The 18,025-nt window shown below is 36.0% G+C and overlaps 1 protein-coding gene across 1 annotated transcript in view; it reads right to left on the reverse strand.

Moving 5' to 3' along the window:
- The window catches only part of PDE3B (phosphodiesterase 3B), a 130,127-nt gene that overhangs the window by 26,292 nt on the left and 85,810 nt on the right, over nucleotides 1-18,025 (reverse strand). The window contains 6 exon segments of the mRNA XM_032488971.1: nucleotides 211-322; nucleotides 1,297-1,434; nucleotides 2,487-2,638; nucleotides 6,954-7,030; nucleotides 7,585-7,786; nucleotides 14,638-14,744. Of these exon segments, the coding sequence (XP_032344862.1) occupies nucleotides 211-322; nucleotides 1,297-1,434; nucleotides 2,487-2,638; nucleotides 6,954-7,030; nucleotides 7,585-7,786; nucleotides 14,638-14,744 (788 nt within the window).

Here is an 18,025-nt window from a genome sequence, read left to right on the forward strand (position 1 = left end):
GTAAAAGTCCTGAAGGAGATACACCAAAACGTTAACAGTAGTCAGTTAACTCAGTTAACTCTGGGTAGGCAGGTGCAGATTTCTTTTTAAATCTCCATTTTCCAACTTTCCCAAACGTGTAATTTAGAAAGTGTTGAAAGGACTATCCGTAGGAAAAGTTTTAAAACCAGTATTATTTCAACTTAAATAATAAGATATGTTAATACTTACAAGGAATGTCTCGATAACCATTTTCTAATGCACGAAAATAGTTCATGAATTGTAGAGTGGGAATTTTAAATATCTCCAATAAACCAGTGTCTTGAAATAGGGTATACATAACCTAAATGTCAATTAAAAGAAAGTTCACTTTAAAAAGTCAGAATTTCTATTTGTAGTTGTAGTATGCTTTTGTGATTTGCATTTGGGTAAGTCAATCATGTGTATGTCATTAACTTAATAATTTGTTACAAACGTCTCTACAATGAATTCTTTCCAAAACATGAAAAAGAAAGATATTAGCCTCAAGTCCTTGAACTTCAAAGAAAGATTGCCATATGATGTCCCAGTTGTAAAATTTTTCTCCTCTTCCCTCTAGTTTTTCATTCATATTTTATTGGAGGGCATGTGAAGTGTCTTCTATTCTAGTACTAGGTGTTAAAAGAAGTCAGAAGAATATGTTTATTACATTCCTATCCCTAAAGACTTCAACGAGATGAACTTCTATGTCCTCCCCATAATTTATTCTTATATTCCTGAATTTCGTAAGTAAGATACTTTGGAGTTAATGAGAGTGAGATTTGGGGAAGGTTAATCTGATGCTGTTGTGTGGACCCACCAGGACCCCTTGAGTCTGGGTGGTAAAGTGGAAGTGTTTTCCGTGGTTCTAGAATCAGATGAGCCCTCTGGCCTTGGGTAAAGCACAAGGAAGACAGGTGAAAAAGGTGAAGCACAAGTTTCAGTCCTTAGAACTAGATCACCTTTCATGCCCTTTTCAACCACAAGGTTCAATAAAAAGTAAATCTTTGTTACTTCTTTAGCATAACTTAAATCCCATTATTATGAGCAAATTACTTTTCATATATTATAAAATTATACAATACTTTATATTTGTTTACATATATATATATATATATGGGTCTATATATACAGGTTTCTCTTTTCAAATTTTCTAGTGAGAATTTCATTTGTGAAAAAATAATTCAATGACCAATGCTGAACTTGCACCTAAACCAATGTTACACATCTTATAGTCTTTGCATTCTATATGGATTCAAGAAAAAATTTATAATAAAAAAGTAGAGGTTTGAGACAAACCTGACTGAGGATCCTTCCTGATTTCTCTCCCATCTCTTCTACAAGTTCAAAAATTTGAAAATTCCAGTTACTCATCTTTTCTATTAACGAGTCATAATCTTCTAATAAAATCAGTTCCAGTGATGCTTCCTGTTCAGTCTGTACACGTAGGGGGAAAAAAGCCCAGATCAACTTAACCTTACCTTTTTATACATATTGTTAAATCCACAACTAAATAACACTTAAAATTGAACACTAAAAAATGGGCAGTATTATTTTCTATGAATTATTCTCAGATATAATCTGTACTTCCTATGCTCTTTATTCAGTGTTGTCTTCAAATTTAAACATGTGCTCTAAGCATTAGAAGACATTGATCTTTACATTAGTTTTATAAATATATTTCCAAAACAGTAACACAAATCAAAAATCCATTATTTTCATTTTGAAAGTATCAAAAGATTACAGAAAGAAACTTACATCCTTATACTGGCATTTATTATTGGGATAACTTCCCCAAAGAAATAGATGGATTTTTTTTCCCTAAAGAGCTTAAATTGTGAACTTTAAGAACAAAAATAAATTGCTATTATAAGATTATTTTCATTGTTTTTAGTGACTATGTGCTTACTTTAATTCCTCATACTTTAACAACATACAATGAAGAAAACATCAACATAGAAAGTAATAAATACAATATAAAACTAAATAAAATATGTTTATTTAAAAATGAGTGCACTTCGTAGCTCTAGGACGATGAGTTTAGAAGTAATTATTTCTAACCCAAGGGTTTTTTTCCTTTTTTTAAATTTCAAAATATATATTTCTTTAAAAACAATATTTCCCCATTTTTATAAAGGAACACACGCACAGGATAAAGTAAAATTACGGTGGCATACAAGTCTCGTCTCCCCACCTAACTCCCTTTCTCTGAGTCCCATTCTTTATAAGTCCTCATTTTGGTTTTTAGGTCTTCTGGTGGTATTACCATAAGTCTAAAGAATATATACCTCTATTTCTTGGTATTTCTTGGTATATCAGTTGGGGTTCTTGACCAAGGCTTTCTTTAATGTGTTATAGGTGACTTTTCAGTAAAAACTTTTGAAATATCACTATATTAAAAACCTTGTTCAGGGCAAAAATAATGGACTTAGTACTAACTAATAATATATTTCACCTTAACATAATCATATTGAAAGTTTATCTTTTACATTTGGTTGTTCTTCATTCTGTGCCTCTTGTGTGAGGTGATTATCACCTTCCCCAAATAATTTTCTGCCGTCTCTGTTCTCTGTTTCCACTTCTTGTTGAGGTTCCATAAGTTTGAATGACGCTTTTGAGAAAATGGTGCTGTCTTCATCACCTTTCAAAAAATATATAAAGTGATAAATAAGAATAAAACTTGTCCTATAAGAACTTCATAAGAAAAAGTTGAAAAAAATATTCAGATAAAGTGAATTATACTGGCATTCAATCTAAATTAATCCCTCTCCCTCTCCCCCTTTTTTTCCTCATAGCACATGGTGCTCTTTATTGTGACGCTCAGTGGAAAACATCTGCAAACCAGCTTACTGTAGTGGTGATGAAGGAGAATTAATAAAATGCCCACATTTAGGCAAACAGATTGCTTATTCTCATGCTTGCTCTTAAACTGGCCAACTAACCTGACTGACCGGTTGCTGTTCTCAGCTCCAGGCCCATTGTTAAAATGAATCTATTAATTTCACTGTCTCTGCTTTATTCCAGTAATTGAAAGCAATAATCATACTTAGTTTCTGAGTTGTTCTCCAGGGAGAAGGTCACAGAACTGTAACCTTACAAAATAGCCTGAATTACCAAGAAGGCCATGCCATGGGGGCTTACAAGATAAAGAGATCAAAGCCTCTAGAGAATTGGTCACATGGAGACACCATGATGCCACTCTGAGTCTTATAAGAAGAAAATAATTCTGTTGATTGTTATCAATGCTTTATTCTTTAAGCTACGGCTACGTAATCACCCTACCACATCCTCAAGGTGGGTTCACAGTTTTAAAGACGCTAGCCTGCTGTGAGTCCCCTTTGCATGGCAAAGTAATAAAGCTGTCTCTTTTTCCCTATGTTCTAAGACCCTGTCTCAGAGTTTCAATTTGGCTTATCAGTGACAACAGCAACCATACTAAGGCACTTTTATTATATAAAAAAAGGCAGGGGTGGGAATTCTGTTCACTCCTTTGTGACAGCAACTGGGACCTGAATTAGGAGCTCTTTAGGCATAGTAGCTTCTATGTATCTTCATGACTTGAGAGTTTGTTTCCTTTCAAAGAAAATGCCTTCTTCGCCATAAGTAAGTCTAAACGCAGCATATATAAAACAGAATACAGTTAGGAATCGCCCTCTCCCTCTCCCAAGCAGCAAACCTTTTCTTTATTGTAAACATAACACACTGTCCCCAGAGCACTGGAAGAGCAGGAACCAGGAGGAGCCAGGGACAGAAGTCTCTGAAACTGACTGGATTCCCACCCATAGACCGGGCAGCCTTGAATGGCCCAGGAGGGTGTCAGGGAGGGTCAGAAGGCACAGGCCTTGCTGCAGAAGGGACACATATTGTACTGGTAGAGTCAGCTGCAGGAGGGTAAGGGGAGAGCTGCAATGCTGAGCTCTTGGCGCCTAGGTCCTAGGTACGCAGATGCCACCGCGGCCTGTGGTACCGCCCCAGGGCCACAGCTGCCACTCCAGGAGCCATGGGTTCCCCTTGCCTCAGTGAAGCTAGCCAGCTCTGCATAGGGAGTCTCAGTGAGAGGAGAGAGGCGGCAGTGAAGGGGAGCAACAGCCCAGTCTCCTGGTAGCGGTGAGGGCTCCGGCGCGGCACGGCACTGCCAGCCCCGAGCGCCCCCGTGCAGCACGGCATGGCATTGCCAGCTCCGAGCACTACCGTGCGGCACCGCCAGCGGCAGCGGCGAGCACCGCACTGCGGCACGGCACTGCCAGTAATGAGCGCCGCCGCGCGGCAGCGGCAAGCGCCCTGGCGCGGCACCACCAACTATGAGCGCCCCCGCGCGGCAGCCGCAAGCGCCTGGGTGCAGCACCACCAGCGGCAGCTGCGAGCGCCCCGGCGAGGCGCAGTGCGGCACCGCCAGCGGCCCGGGCGAGCGCCCTGGCGTGGCAGGACACGGCACGACATCACAGTGCCGCAGTGGCACCCTCATGTTCACTTTTCCCTCTCATTTCTCTTCTGAATTGTCTTGTCTTCTTTATCAAACATGAATTGACCATAATTGCAAGAATTTATTTCCGTTTCATTAGTTGCGTTTCATTAATGTACAGGCTCATCTTTGTGCCAATACTTCACTGTCTTAATTGCTGTGGGTTTAAAGTAAGTAGTGTAGTGTCAATTTTCCAAATTTGTTCTTTGTCCAAATTGGCTGCTTCAGGTCATCTGTATTTCCAAATAAATTTGAACACCAACTTGTCAATTTCTACCCCCAAAAAAAGCCTACTGGAATTTGATCAAAATTGCAATCACCTTACAGATCAGTTTTGAAGAAAACAGCCTTATTGACTGTAATGAGTTTTCCAATCCGTTGATCAATGACACGCCTCCCAGTTTATTAAAATTTTCTTTATAAGTTTATTCTAACTTTATTTTTTGATACTATTGTGAATGACAATGTTTTCTCAATTTCAATTTATGATGGTTTATTATTGGCATATAGGAATACAATTGACTGTATACTTATGTATCTTGTGACTCTGAAAACTGAATATAGCAAAAGATAGACTAGTTCATGGGTTCTAATAAGTGTGTGTGTGTGTGTGTGTGTGTGTGTATCCTTTGATATTTTCTACAAATAATCTGTGACTAAGGACAGTTTTATTTATTTCCATTCAGGATATCTTTATTTCTTTATCTTTCTAATTTTCCTAGCTAAAATCTCCAGTACAGTGTTGAATAGAAGTGCTGAAAGCAAAAATCCTTCTTTTCTTCCTTTTAAAATTTTTTTTTTTTTTTTTTTTTGCAGAGGAGGAGGTAATTAGGTTTATTTATGTATTTATTTTTAGTGGAGGTACTGAGGATTGAACCCAGAACCTTGTGCATGCTAGGCATGCACTCTACCACTGAGCTATACCATCTCCCCCTTTTAAAAATTTTTTAAAGTTATTTTTTATTATTTTTTAATCTTTTTTGGAGGGGGAGGTGATTAGATTATTCATTTTTTTAATGGAGGTATTGCGTATTGAACCCAGGACTTGAAGCATGCTAGGCATGTACTCTACCACTTGAGCTATACCCTCGCCCCCTCTTCTCTTATTCTTGATTTTAGGGGGAAAGTGTCAGTCTTTCTCCACTAAGGATGATTCTAGCTATGTGTTTTTCAAAGATGCTCTTTATCAGGTTGAAGAACTTCCCTGATATTACTGGTTTGAGTGCTTTCATCATGAAAGAGTGCTGGATTTTGTCAAATGCTTTTTCTGCATCTATTTAGATTATCATGTGTTTTCCCCCCTTTATCGTATTAATGTGGTATATTAATTGATTTTCAAATGCTAAACCACCGTTGCATTCCTGGGATAACTATCACTCAGTCATGGTATGACATTTTATCTGTTGCTAGATTCAGTTTGCTACTATTTTGTAAAGGATATTGGTTGTTAGTCTTTAGTTTTCTTGTGATGCCTTTGTCTGGTTATGGTATCAGAGTAATTCTGGTCTTACAGAATTAGTTGGGAAGTTTGCCCTCCTCTTCTATTTCCTGGAAGTTTGTGAAGGATTGATCTCTGTTGGCTTTTAAAAAAAACCTTTTAAAATGTAAAAACCAAAAACTATTGAATTGTACACTTTCAAAGGGTGAATTTACAGTATGTATAGGGATTACTATGCACCTATAATCCCTGAAAGGGCCTATCTATTTCTGATTTACCTTTATTCCTCTGGCACAGTATTGAAGAGTTGTGCCTACCATGGCAAGCCTTCAACACCAATCTTTGTCTCCCTAGTCCCACAATGCTACCAAAATGGACTGCTCATTCTCTCTGGAAGCAGCAAACACCCTTTTGGTGACCTCAAACTTGAGACTCACTCCCTTGGACTTCTATCCTCCTCCAGATCTTACATTGGAAATTCTGAGGAGCTTAATTCTTCAATAGCTTTAAGCAGATTTTTTAAAACAAAAATAGGTAGCTTTTCCAGATACTTTCAGGAGAAATGATGGTCTGAGTTACCTAGTTAAGTCATCAATTTTTTTCAACTTTTTTTTATTGAGAATCATCAATGTTTTGATGTTATAAGACAACTAATTTTTATCACCAACAAAATTTCTTATTTGAGGATATGTTTCAAAATGACATAATTAACTACATTTTAAAACAACTCCTGTGTAATTATTAAAAAAATGTATATAAACCCTTTTGGGCTTAGATTGTACAATTTCAATTTTGATTTTAACATAATTAATTTCATTATTTATGTACCCTAGCCGTAACATAAGACTATATTCATTTGTACTGCACGTTTTTACTCTTCAAAATACTTTCACTATTATTTATAATGTCTTAATAACTCCTTTGTGAAGTAGATGCTAACATTATAATCTTCATTTTAAAGATAGATAAACTAAAGTTAAACTCATTCATTCATTTTAAAAAACAATGCAAGAAATTGCTCTTAAATTTAAGCACACATGACTTTTGTTGTCTCACCTGACTTTCCCCTGTGGCAGTCTGTACCAGACTCCAATTCAGATGTTGAAGCATATTTCAGTATTTGATGTCCACAGCTTGTAAAAGAAAATGGATAAATATGTACATATGATAAATGAAGTAAAATTTGTTTTACCTAAACACAGTCAGAAAATCTGGTTATTTTTTAACTGAAAGATCCCAATCTGCAAAATATCCTAATATTCCAATCTCTTTATAAATTGAATAGGCTTTATCCTCCATCTGTATCTCTGAAGGAAATGACATGTTTTGGAAGTCACACTGAGATCTGAGGTAAATCCCTTATTATCATCAAAGCAGAAGTGAGAATGAACACCATATGGACTGGGTACTATGAATAGGTACCAATTTAGTACATACTAAAATAATTCTCATACATTTACTGATATTTTATGGTGGGTAGAATACCACTATGTTTCACTTCAGATGGAGATCATTTAGTTGGGAAGTGACTACTAGCACTGAAATGAGAAAAATTTTGTTTAGATAAAAACTATTAAAGAAGAGGATACAGTCTTAACTATCTAGTTATAGAACTAGAAAACTGCTAATACTTCACTAAAATAACCTATATTTTGAAATAGAAATCATAAACATTTGGGAAACTTACCTGTTACATAAATTGCTATCAGAATTTCTAAGCTGCTGGTAAAAATCTGGTGAATTGGGTGCATTGCTCAGGGATCTGTGTAAAATAACACTTGGCTTAGTAAGAAAATCAGCAGTGTCAGGAAATTCTATAGGTGATCGGTTAGTTAGAGAGGCAGCAGACACTGGTCCAGGACTGGGAGAATTCAAGCTGGGTAAAGCACCTAAAAAATTGAAAGAGAGGAAAGAGATAGATAAATAAGTATGTATGTGTATGTGTTTATTGTTTATGTTAGAGATTTATAAAAAGCATTTTCCTTCTTTAAAGGAAATTTTTTAGAGAAATTTTAAAGAAAGCAAAGTATTTACAATTAAATAATAGAATAGATTTCTACAATGGAGCTATCTCAAGACATTTTAGGAATTCAAACATAATATAGACCATATTTATCATCATCAATGACTGTGGAATAAACACCCTGTGACAGGATGGCACATAGTAGGTAAATATTAAGAGTGTAACTAAAATATACATAGTGTGTGGCACAAGTTTTCCTAATTAATATTGGTCTTTATCTTTCACATTTTGTGTCCCTACCAGTTTGACTATCCATGTAAACAAAGCAGCTTTACCAAATTTTACTGAATATTTTTCAATACAATAAAATTCATTTTTATCAAAGAACCAAAGTTCTTAATATTAACCAATGAGTAAGTTGAGCATATGATAAAATTATAGTAACACATAGCATATCCCTTTAAAAAATCCAAGTCTTTCCAGCTCTTTCATTTATTCCACAAACATCTGAGAGCCTATTATATGCTGGAAAATGTGCTAGGTTTCATAATGGAGGAAAAGATGCCATCCCTAGAACTCAATGAACCTAAAGTCTAGTGGAAAATAGAAACAAGTGCTAAGTGCTAAAATAAGGGGAAAAAAGAGTGCTTCAGAAATACATCCCTATTCCTATTGATTTACTCAAGAAACCTTTGCTGGGTGCCTTGAACTAAGGGTATATCTGGAGAAGGGAAGACAGATTTAAAACTTTATTTCAAAATAAAGATCCAAGTAAGTGTGAATTAGAGAGAAAAGCTAATAACAGTGATTAATATTTGATATTTTGAGACATCGTTACAGATGTATGTAATGGTTGATTTTATGTGTCAACTTGGCTAGGCTATTGTGCCCAGTGGTTTGGTCAAATACCAGTGTAGATGTTGCTGTGAAGGTATTTTTCAGATGTGATTAATGTTGAAATTAGTAGACTTACTGATGAGTAAGGCAGATTACCCTTCATAATGTGGGCTGGCCTCACCCAATTAGTTAAAGGCCTTAGGAGAAAACACTGAGGTCCTCCAAAGAGGAAGGAATTTTACCTCTAGACTGACTTCGGACTCAATACTGCAACATCAACTCCTGCTAGAATGTCCAGCCTGGCAACCTGCCCTGAAAATGTTGGACCTGCCAGTCTTCCCACTCTGGTGAGCCAATCCCAATCAATCAATCAATCAATCCCCCTTCCCCATATAAATGTATGTAAGTATATATGTAGTAGTTACACACACACACACAAACATCCTATTAGTTCTGTTTTTTTCTGGAGAACCCTGATGAATACAATTTGTTATTTTATTTAATCTTCACAATTACCCTGTGAGTTAAGTAGCATTTTCATTTTACATGTGAAGAAAAAAACTACTCCCCCCCCTCCCCAAAATTCAGAAACTTCACATAGTTATCCCAGTTAACATTGGAGACCATACTCTTTGTAGGGCTGCCACTGCTGTTCTATCCAACTTATTTGTTTAGAGGATCCTATAATTTCATATAATGTTAAAGTTGAATGAGCTTTTATAAATAATCTGGTCAAACACCCTAATGTTTCAGATTAATATTTCAGAGGAAACTGAGAACTAGAGAGGGGAAGTATCTTCCTTCTCAAAATCATACTGGTTGGTTACTAACTGGAGACTAAATTCCAATTTTTAGCACTGTTTTCTCTGATTATACTAGCAAGTGTCCAGAACCCTGACAAAAAGGCTGAGAAGAATAAAGGATAAACTCATTTTAGGGTAGAAATTTAATATAATATAGAAAATCTTTGAGGAAAGGACAAAAATGGTAAAGAAAATCCTAGCAACCATTAAATACTTTCTACAATACAGGCTCATCAGTTTTATTCTAAACTTTTAAAATTGTGAAATATAATGCACATACAGAAGAGTTATAAGAGGAACGCTCATCACTCAAGCTAAAACATAAAACATGGCCAGAGATCAGAAACCCCTGTTCAATTTCTAGTTCCCTTCCCTCTCATTAAAGGAAATGACTGATTTTGACTTTTTTGATACTGTTTTTCTTGCCTCTCTTTGTATTTCTACATGTGTATCTCAACAATTTAGATTAGTTTTATCCTTTTTTTGAATTTTGTAAAGTGAATCAGACAGTATAAATGCTTTTATGCTTACTTTACTCAACATTTAAAAAAGATATTTCATATGTTCATTCATTTTGAATGGACATATCAAATTGTATGTGTGAATATAGCACAATTTTATTTCTCAGGTACTGAACTGCTAAATTGTCTTCCAAAGTAGCTGTGGCATTTTACTTGCCCATCAGCGATATATGAGTATTCCTACTTCTGAACATTTTTGCCAACACTTGTTATACCGTCTTTAGAATTATAGACAACACGGTGGGTGTGAAGTCATGGTTCATTGTGGTTTGCTTTGCATTTCCCTAATGATTAATTATGCTGAGTATCTTTTCATGTGGTTAAGGGCCATTTGTATATCTTCTTTGGAGAAACACCTATTCAAATCATTTGCCCATTTTTTAGTGAGGTGATTTGTGTTTTTATTATTGAGTTGTAAGATATCTTTGTCTATTCTGTTGTCAAATTATAATTTGCAAATATTTTCTCCTATTCTATGGATTGTTTTTTCACTTTCTTTAGGTATCAGTTGAAGTACAAATTTTTTTTTATTTTAATGAATTCCTATTATCAATTATTTTCATTCATGGACTGTACTTTTGGTAACAGATCTAAGAATGCTTTACTCAGTATCCAAAGTCACAAAGATTTCCTCCTGTTTTCTTCAACAAATTTTATGGTTTCACTCGTTTGAGTCTAAGAGCATTTTGAGTTAATTTTTGAGTATGATGACAGGTATGGTTCCAAATTCATTCTTTTTCATGTGTATATCCAGTTGTCCCAGCATCATTTGTTAAAAACACTATTCCTTTCCTACTGAATTACCTTGGCGCCCTGGCTGAAAATCAGTTAACCATGTGAGGGTTTATTTCTGGTCTCTCAATCCTATTCCAGTGAGGTGAAATATCCTTCTGCCAGACCCAACTGTCTTGATTAACTTGGTAGCAAGTTTTAAGATTTAAAAATGTGAGTCCTCTAATTTTTTTAAATTAAAAATTGTTTTAGCTACTCTGGGTCCCTTGAATTTCTATGTAAACTTTAGGATTAGCTTGTCAGATTTCTGCAAAGAAGTCAGCCCAGAGTTTGATAAGCCAAGGATTATAGTTAATCTAGAACAATTTGAGGAGTATTGCCATCTTAAGTATCCTGATCCACAAACACGGGATACTTTTCCATTTATTTGAGTCTTCTTTAATTTCAACAGTATTTTTCAGTTTTCAGTGTACAAGTCTTGCACTATTTTGTTAAATTTATTCCAAAATATTTTATTCTTTTTGATGCTAACTGTAAATGGAACTATTTTCTTAATTTCAGTTTTGCCTTGTTCATTGTTAATATATAGAAATATAATCGATTTCTGCATATAGATCTTGTATCCTGCCACAATGATGAACTTGTTTATTGGTTGTAATAGGTTTTAATGAATTTCTTAGGATATTACAAGTACATGATTATGTTGTCTGCTAATAATTTTACATCTTCCTTTTATTCCTTTTTACCTTAACTTCCCTCACTAGAACCTCCAACCCAATGTTGAGTAAAAGTGACAATTATTTTATAATTATTAAAATTATTTTATAATTTTACAGTTTCTAGTTCTTTCTTTATATTCTTTCTTTGGTGAGACATTGTCATACTTTCCTTAAATACATTATATATGGTTTCGTCAAGTTCTTTAAACATAGTAATGGTAGCAAATTTAAAGTCACTGCCAAATCCAAAATCCAAGCCCCTTCAGGGAAATTTTCTGATGACTGTTTTTCAGTGTCTACATGGCAAAAAAATTTCTTGTTTCTTTGCATGCTTCACAACTTTTTTGTTGAAAACTTGACATTTTAAGTAATATATTGTAATAATTCTAGTATCAGATCTCTCTCTCCCCCAAGGTTTCTGTTGCTGGTTTTGTGTTTGTTCATTTTCTTATTTCTGATTACTCATTGAGTGATTTATGTAGATTTTGTTTTCTCTAAGGTGTATAGCCACTGAGTTCTCTGCTGCCTTTTTTTTCACCCCCTCTATGATTTAAGCTTGACTTCTTAGAAGTCACCCTTGGGTCAGTATAATTTAGATGAGACAGATTTCTTTAAATGTCTTGCCTATATGTCATCTGTAGATGAGAATCTGTTTGAAAAGATACAACTTCAAACTTCCAGGCAGTTTATAAGTCAGCCTTAGCTTTTACTTCCTGCTTTTGCAGGATCTCAAGATCAGTTACAGGTCCAGTGACCAGGACCTTCTCCTTTCCCAGACCTTTCCTGGGCATGTGCACAGCCTTACACATGTGCTCAGCCTAGTAGATATTCAGGAACATGTCAGAGCTTTCCAATTTCCCATGATCACCTAGTATTCAGGATTTCCTTTTAAATTCCCAGTCAGCCCTTGTTTGCCCCAACTGAAATCACAGCCTTACACATTCACAGTGTTGCTTGGCATAGGGTGTGGGGGATTTTTTGTTTGTTTTGGAGGGGAGCTGAGCTCTGAATCAAATCAAATATCCACAGCACCTTGGGATTAGAGGTTTTCCAGGGAGCTGTAAGTTTGCACAAAACATTTACTGTACTCTCAGGATGTTGCTTTTAATGCAGTTTCAAAAGAAGTCAGGCTCTCTGATGGCTGCAAAGGTACTGGCTCTTAGCTATAGCACCACTAAACCAAGGAGAGAGAGGGAATGGGAACTGCCCCCAATAAAAATGTCACAGAACCCACTGTCTTACCAAGATTCGTAGTATCCCTTGTATAGATAACTTCTAGTATGTTCTCTGGCTTTTGCTAACTTCCAGAATTCTGAAATGGTTTCGTTTTTTCCCCTATTTCTTGTTGTTTTAGCAGAAGAGCAAGTTTACTGAGATCTTCTCTCTGCCATTACAGAAGTTAATATCTATTGATGATTTTTGAAGCTTATTGAGGCTTATTTTATAGCACAGCAAATGGTCTATTTTGGATTAATCTTATGTGCGTCCTTGTAAAAAACACTGTGTCTTACAATGTTATGAGTGCAGTGTTTTATAGTCAAGTAGGACAAGTCAGTTAAATCATGTTGTTCTCATCTTCCATACAGCTATACTAATACTTTGGTTTGCTTAATTCTACTAGGTAATGAGAGTGGTGAGTTAAACTCTCCAAATACAAATATGGATTTGTCTTTCTCTCCCTTTAGTTCTGTCAATTTTTGGTACCTATCTGTGTCCTTATATTTAGAGTGTGCCTTTTGTAAAGGGCATATACTTGAGTCTTGTGTTGTTAATTTTCTGACAATCTGTATCTTTTAATTGGCGTGTATTTTCAATTTTTCAATCTTTTGTTGAAAACTGGACATTTTCGGTAATATACTGTGACAGCTCTGGTCAGCTCCCTGGTGCCCCGCCCCTACCAACCACCCCGCTAAGGTATATATTTAATATAGTTTGTTTAATCCACAATCTTGCTATCTCTTTTTTAGTTGTTCCTTACGTTTGTTTCTTATTTTCTCTTTTCTTGGATTATTTGGGAGTATTTTTGTAATCATGCCATTTTACCTTTTATGTTAGTTCTTTACTTGTTACCCTGAATTTTACAGTGTGCATCTTTGAAGTATTAGTTTCTTTTAAATTAGAAATTTTTAGTACTTTTCAATCATTGCTAGTACATTGGAAGTTTAAATCCATTTACCACTTTCCTATCCTTTGTGTCATTGTTACTATATATTTGACCGTCATACATTATGCAAAAGTCGTTGTTTTTAATCATCAGTATTCTCTCATTTGCAGCCACATATTAGGCCCACCAGTGCTTTTCAGTCATTCCTGCAGATCCATGCTTCATTCTGGATCGTGTCCCTCCTACCTAAGGATCTTCCTTTGCTGAATCTTAGTAATGAGAGTCTATTAGCAATGATTTCTACCAGCTTTTATTTGTATGGAAAAAAAATGCTATTTCACCTTAATTTTTAAACAATATTTTCACTGGATAAGGAATTCCATGTTGGCAATTTTTGTTTTTGCAATACCTTAAATATACCATTCCATTGTTTCTGGCGATTACAGTTAATAATACTGTATTGCATATTTGAAAGTTGCTAAGAGAATAGATCTTAAAAGCTCTCACCACACACACAAAAATTTGTAACTATATGCTGACAGATGTTAACTAGACTTATTATAGTAATCATGTCACAATGTATACAAGTATCAAGTCATTTTGTTGTACGCCTAAAATATAACGTTTTGTCTATTATCTCCCCCTGCCCTGTGACCAGATTGATAGAAATTCTGTAAGAATGACTTACTAGGATATAGGATATACTCAGGATTTTTTTCTACTCTCATATTAAGACTTTTTTTTCCCTCCACAATTACCATGCTACAAAAGAATACCCTTTCCCGAGGGTTCTCCCTTGCTCTGGGTCTGCAGTTATTCAGGTTAAATAGTTCTGTATTTTATCCCTGAATCCCTAGTGCCTAACAAAATATCTAATACACAGTAGATGTTCAAATATTAACAAATGTGTGAGCAAAAATGGTCAACTAATATCCAACCCAAACTGCTTAGTTATGTTAAATTACAACACATGAAATGGATCCAAAATTAGATATAAAAGGTTTGCACTACCATATACTTTGAGACCTCCTATATTTAAATCATAAAGAACGATTTCTTACCAGCTCTTCTTAGACCTATATGGTGAGTTAACGATATAGAAGATGACCTTTGCTTCGGGATTGTCAGCAGATTTGAACTAAAAGGCCCATTTAGATAGCATCCTTGACTAAAAGGGAAAGATAACAGGTTAAGAATTTTAGAAACAGAAGAAATCCTTTTTCTTTATGGTCTTCAATTCAATTAGCAAATAATCTGCTTACACATTTAATTTAGACATCTACCTTGTGCCTAAGGAGTAAAGCAGGAGTCAGAAAACTTTTCTGTAAAGAACTAAGTAGTAAATACTTTGGGCTTTGCAGGTCATAAGGTCTCTGTTGCAATTACTCAGCTCTGCCATTGCAAAACAAAAACTGACATAAACAATAATAAGCAAAAGAATATGACTATGTTTCAATATAATTTTATTGACAAAAACAGGTTATGGGCCACACTAGGTCCACAGGCTGTAATGTGCTGAACCCTGACATGAAGCAGGTTTTCAGTACCACCTGGAGGGCTTCTTACACCACAGTTGCTAGTCCCACCCCCAGGATTTCTGGTTCAGAAGGTCTGGGGTAGGGGTAGATAGAGAATCCGTGTTTCCAGCAAGTACTTAGGTGGTCCAGGGACCTCACTGAGAATTGCTGGCCTTAAACATACAGTTTTTCACTGTCCTCACATCACCTCCTCACATATATTGATTACCCATTAAAACAGTCATATCCTCTAACTGAAATACTTATTATTGGTTTCAGGGTTCTTATGAAGGAATTCAATATAGGCAAGCAATCACAGTACACCAGTTGATACCTAAAATGCATTTTAGGATTATATATTTTAAAACTTCTGGCCCAGCACCACACATATAGCACTTCCTCTCTTAGACAGTCACTAGCCTGTTTTCTTCTGTTGGTGGACTCCTGATGCGGTCACTTTGCCACAGGATCGAGGACAAATCTGGATTCTCTATTTTTCACTCAGTATTTTATTAGTGTAGGCTAGGTTCTCAGTAGTCTTTCCCCCAATCCCATCTTCTCTGCACTTCCACACCCCATTACTCAAGGAAGATCTGGTTTTCTGTGGCCTAGGAGGGTTTTGTTCATGTCTCTTATTATAATATTTACACAAACTGTATTATAATTTCACTGCTTACGGACTGCTTTCCCTCATGAACTTGTGAATTCCCTCAGGGGCTATAAGACACACTTCTACATTCACAGTGGATATTGCACAGTGCCTGGTAAAGGTGTTCAACAGATGTATTTTTGGGTCCTATTCTCACTTTTCTAGAGAACGGATCTTTTCTGCTCCCTCCGTTTTGAGTGAATGGACTCTTTCGCTAACTCCTGCTTCGAGGCTCTTCTTGGGCCTTTTCTAGAAATCTAGTTTGTTTTGTAACCCCATGAGAGGAAAAAATTCTGTATTGCAAAGAGAAGGCATGTAAAACCAGTTGGCAACCACTTAATATCAATAGAGAAGTTCTAAGGAACAAAAATTATAACAATAATAGCACTATTTTGAGTACTATGTGTCATCCATTGTTTTAGGTACTTTACACAGTTCATCTCTTTCAGTCATCTGAACAACTCTATTGTTGGATAAGAAAACTGAGGCCTCAAGAGGCTAAGTAATGTTCCCAAATTCACACCACCAGCATTCACTGTGGCAGAGCTAAAATTCAACTTTGAATTTCTCTGACTCTAAATTTTTCTAACTCTAAAGTATATGCTTTTTCCCCAAGACAATTCTGATGCTATCTTTGGGTGTTTCTCCATCTGTAAAATTACAGATTTAAAGAATAAAGGACTTCTAAGATAACATCTAGTCTTTAGATTCTACAGTATTTTTTGCTCAAGCTAGTAGTAATAATAATTTGTTGGCATTGTTACAAAAAGAGGCAATATGTAAATAATACCACTCAGTAAACTCATCTCCCTACCAACGTTCAGTCATTCTTTGTATTAGAGTGCTCACTGCCTACACACGGAGCAGGAGAGACAGGGAAGGAAGAGCAGCAATGCCCCCCAGGGCAGCAACCAGAGAGAAGAATCATTGGACTCGACCAAACTCTTACTTCTGATGAATATTCAAAACAAAAACAGGGTTTTCTCCTTCAGAGAAGAGACCCAAAGCACTGCTCCAGTCTTCTACATTAATCCAGGGTCTGTTAAACAGTTGTTTAGAATTGAAAGGTACAGGTCAAATTATAGGTTTTCAGCTCAGTTCCAGAATCATCTCATTAATTCCTAGCCTAAAACCAGATAAATACACAAACCAAAGAGATTACATAAAACAATACTGAAAAAAAGCAGAGCAAGGTAGGGTAGGAATCCCAGTGATTATTAGTAATTGGTAGGAAGGTGACTGAAGTCAGACTTGGCAATCAGTCTTCAAACCCACATGCACAAACTTTACAAGAGATGTCAAATGTTATGGTCAGAGTTAAGCCATACGTTAAGAGCTGATTTCTAGACAATCAATGCAAATTACCTTGACAAGATTTGTATCACCTCAATTTCTTTTTTTTAAGTAGCTGTATAAACTTGTCAGCTGTATGATGTCCAGATTTACAGAGCTGTTCTCTTAACAGAGTGGGATATTGCCATGAGCCCTCTTGAATCTCTGCAGTTCAAGTAAGGTCCAGTCATTGGTATAAATCTCTAATAAATTATAAGATACAGAATTGAAAAGTTGGTTCCCAAGTACATTATTTAGGGGAAATACTATTGCCAGGCAACAAGTTATTAGATTTAATTACAGAGCACTTATGATGATGAACGATGAATCAAGAGAACAGGTTAAAGGCAAGCCTCTTCAGTGTGCGAGTAGCTATAGTTGATAGCCCTCTGAGTTTGGGGATACAATTTGCCTGTATTTCCCCAGGGAAAGTCTGTTCAAAGGGAATGAGCTGTGAGTTCTGCATATGTGGTATTTGTTCACAGAGAGGGTCTGGGTCCTAGCAGCCAGCTCATGGACAGCAGGTTAGCCATTCTTTTAGCCCTAGATACTAACACTGTAACTGGGTAATTCAATTGTCAGTCCAACCCGGAAAAGCATTATTCAACCCTTCCTGGAATTTCCTGCCCAGCAAAACTTCATCCTAAAACTTGAGCAGAAGGCAGCATCAACTGTCATAAGCCAATATGGACACCACACCCCTGCAGAGGACACTTGTTAAGCAGCTATTTATCTTCAAAGACCCATTTAAATGTAACCCCAAATTCTTCACAGTAATCAGGCAGGCCTCAGAAGGGCAGTAAAGACTAACACAACATAGAAAACAAAAACTGCCATAAAAGAAGAAAAGAAATGGTGTTAAGGAGATTCAGAGGTGAAACAGATTACCTTTCCTTGGAAACCAAAGGAGGGGGATGTCAGGGTGCTACTCTTTAAGCAGTGACATCAGCT

This window comes from Camelus ferus, chromosome 10 (genome assembly GCF_009834535.1).
Source record: "Camelus ferus isolate YT-003-E chromosome 10, BCGSAC_Cfer_1.0, whole genome shotgun sequence".
Classification (NCBI taxonomy): Eukaryota; Metazoa; Chordata; class Mammalia; order Artiodactyla; family Camelidae; genus Camelus; species Camelus ferus.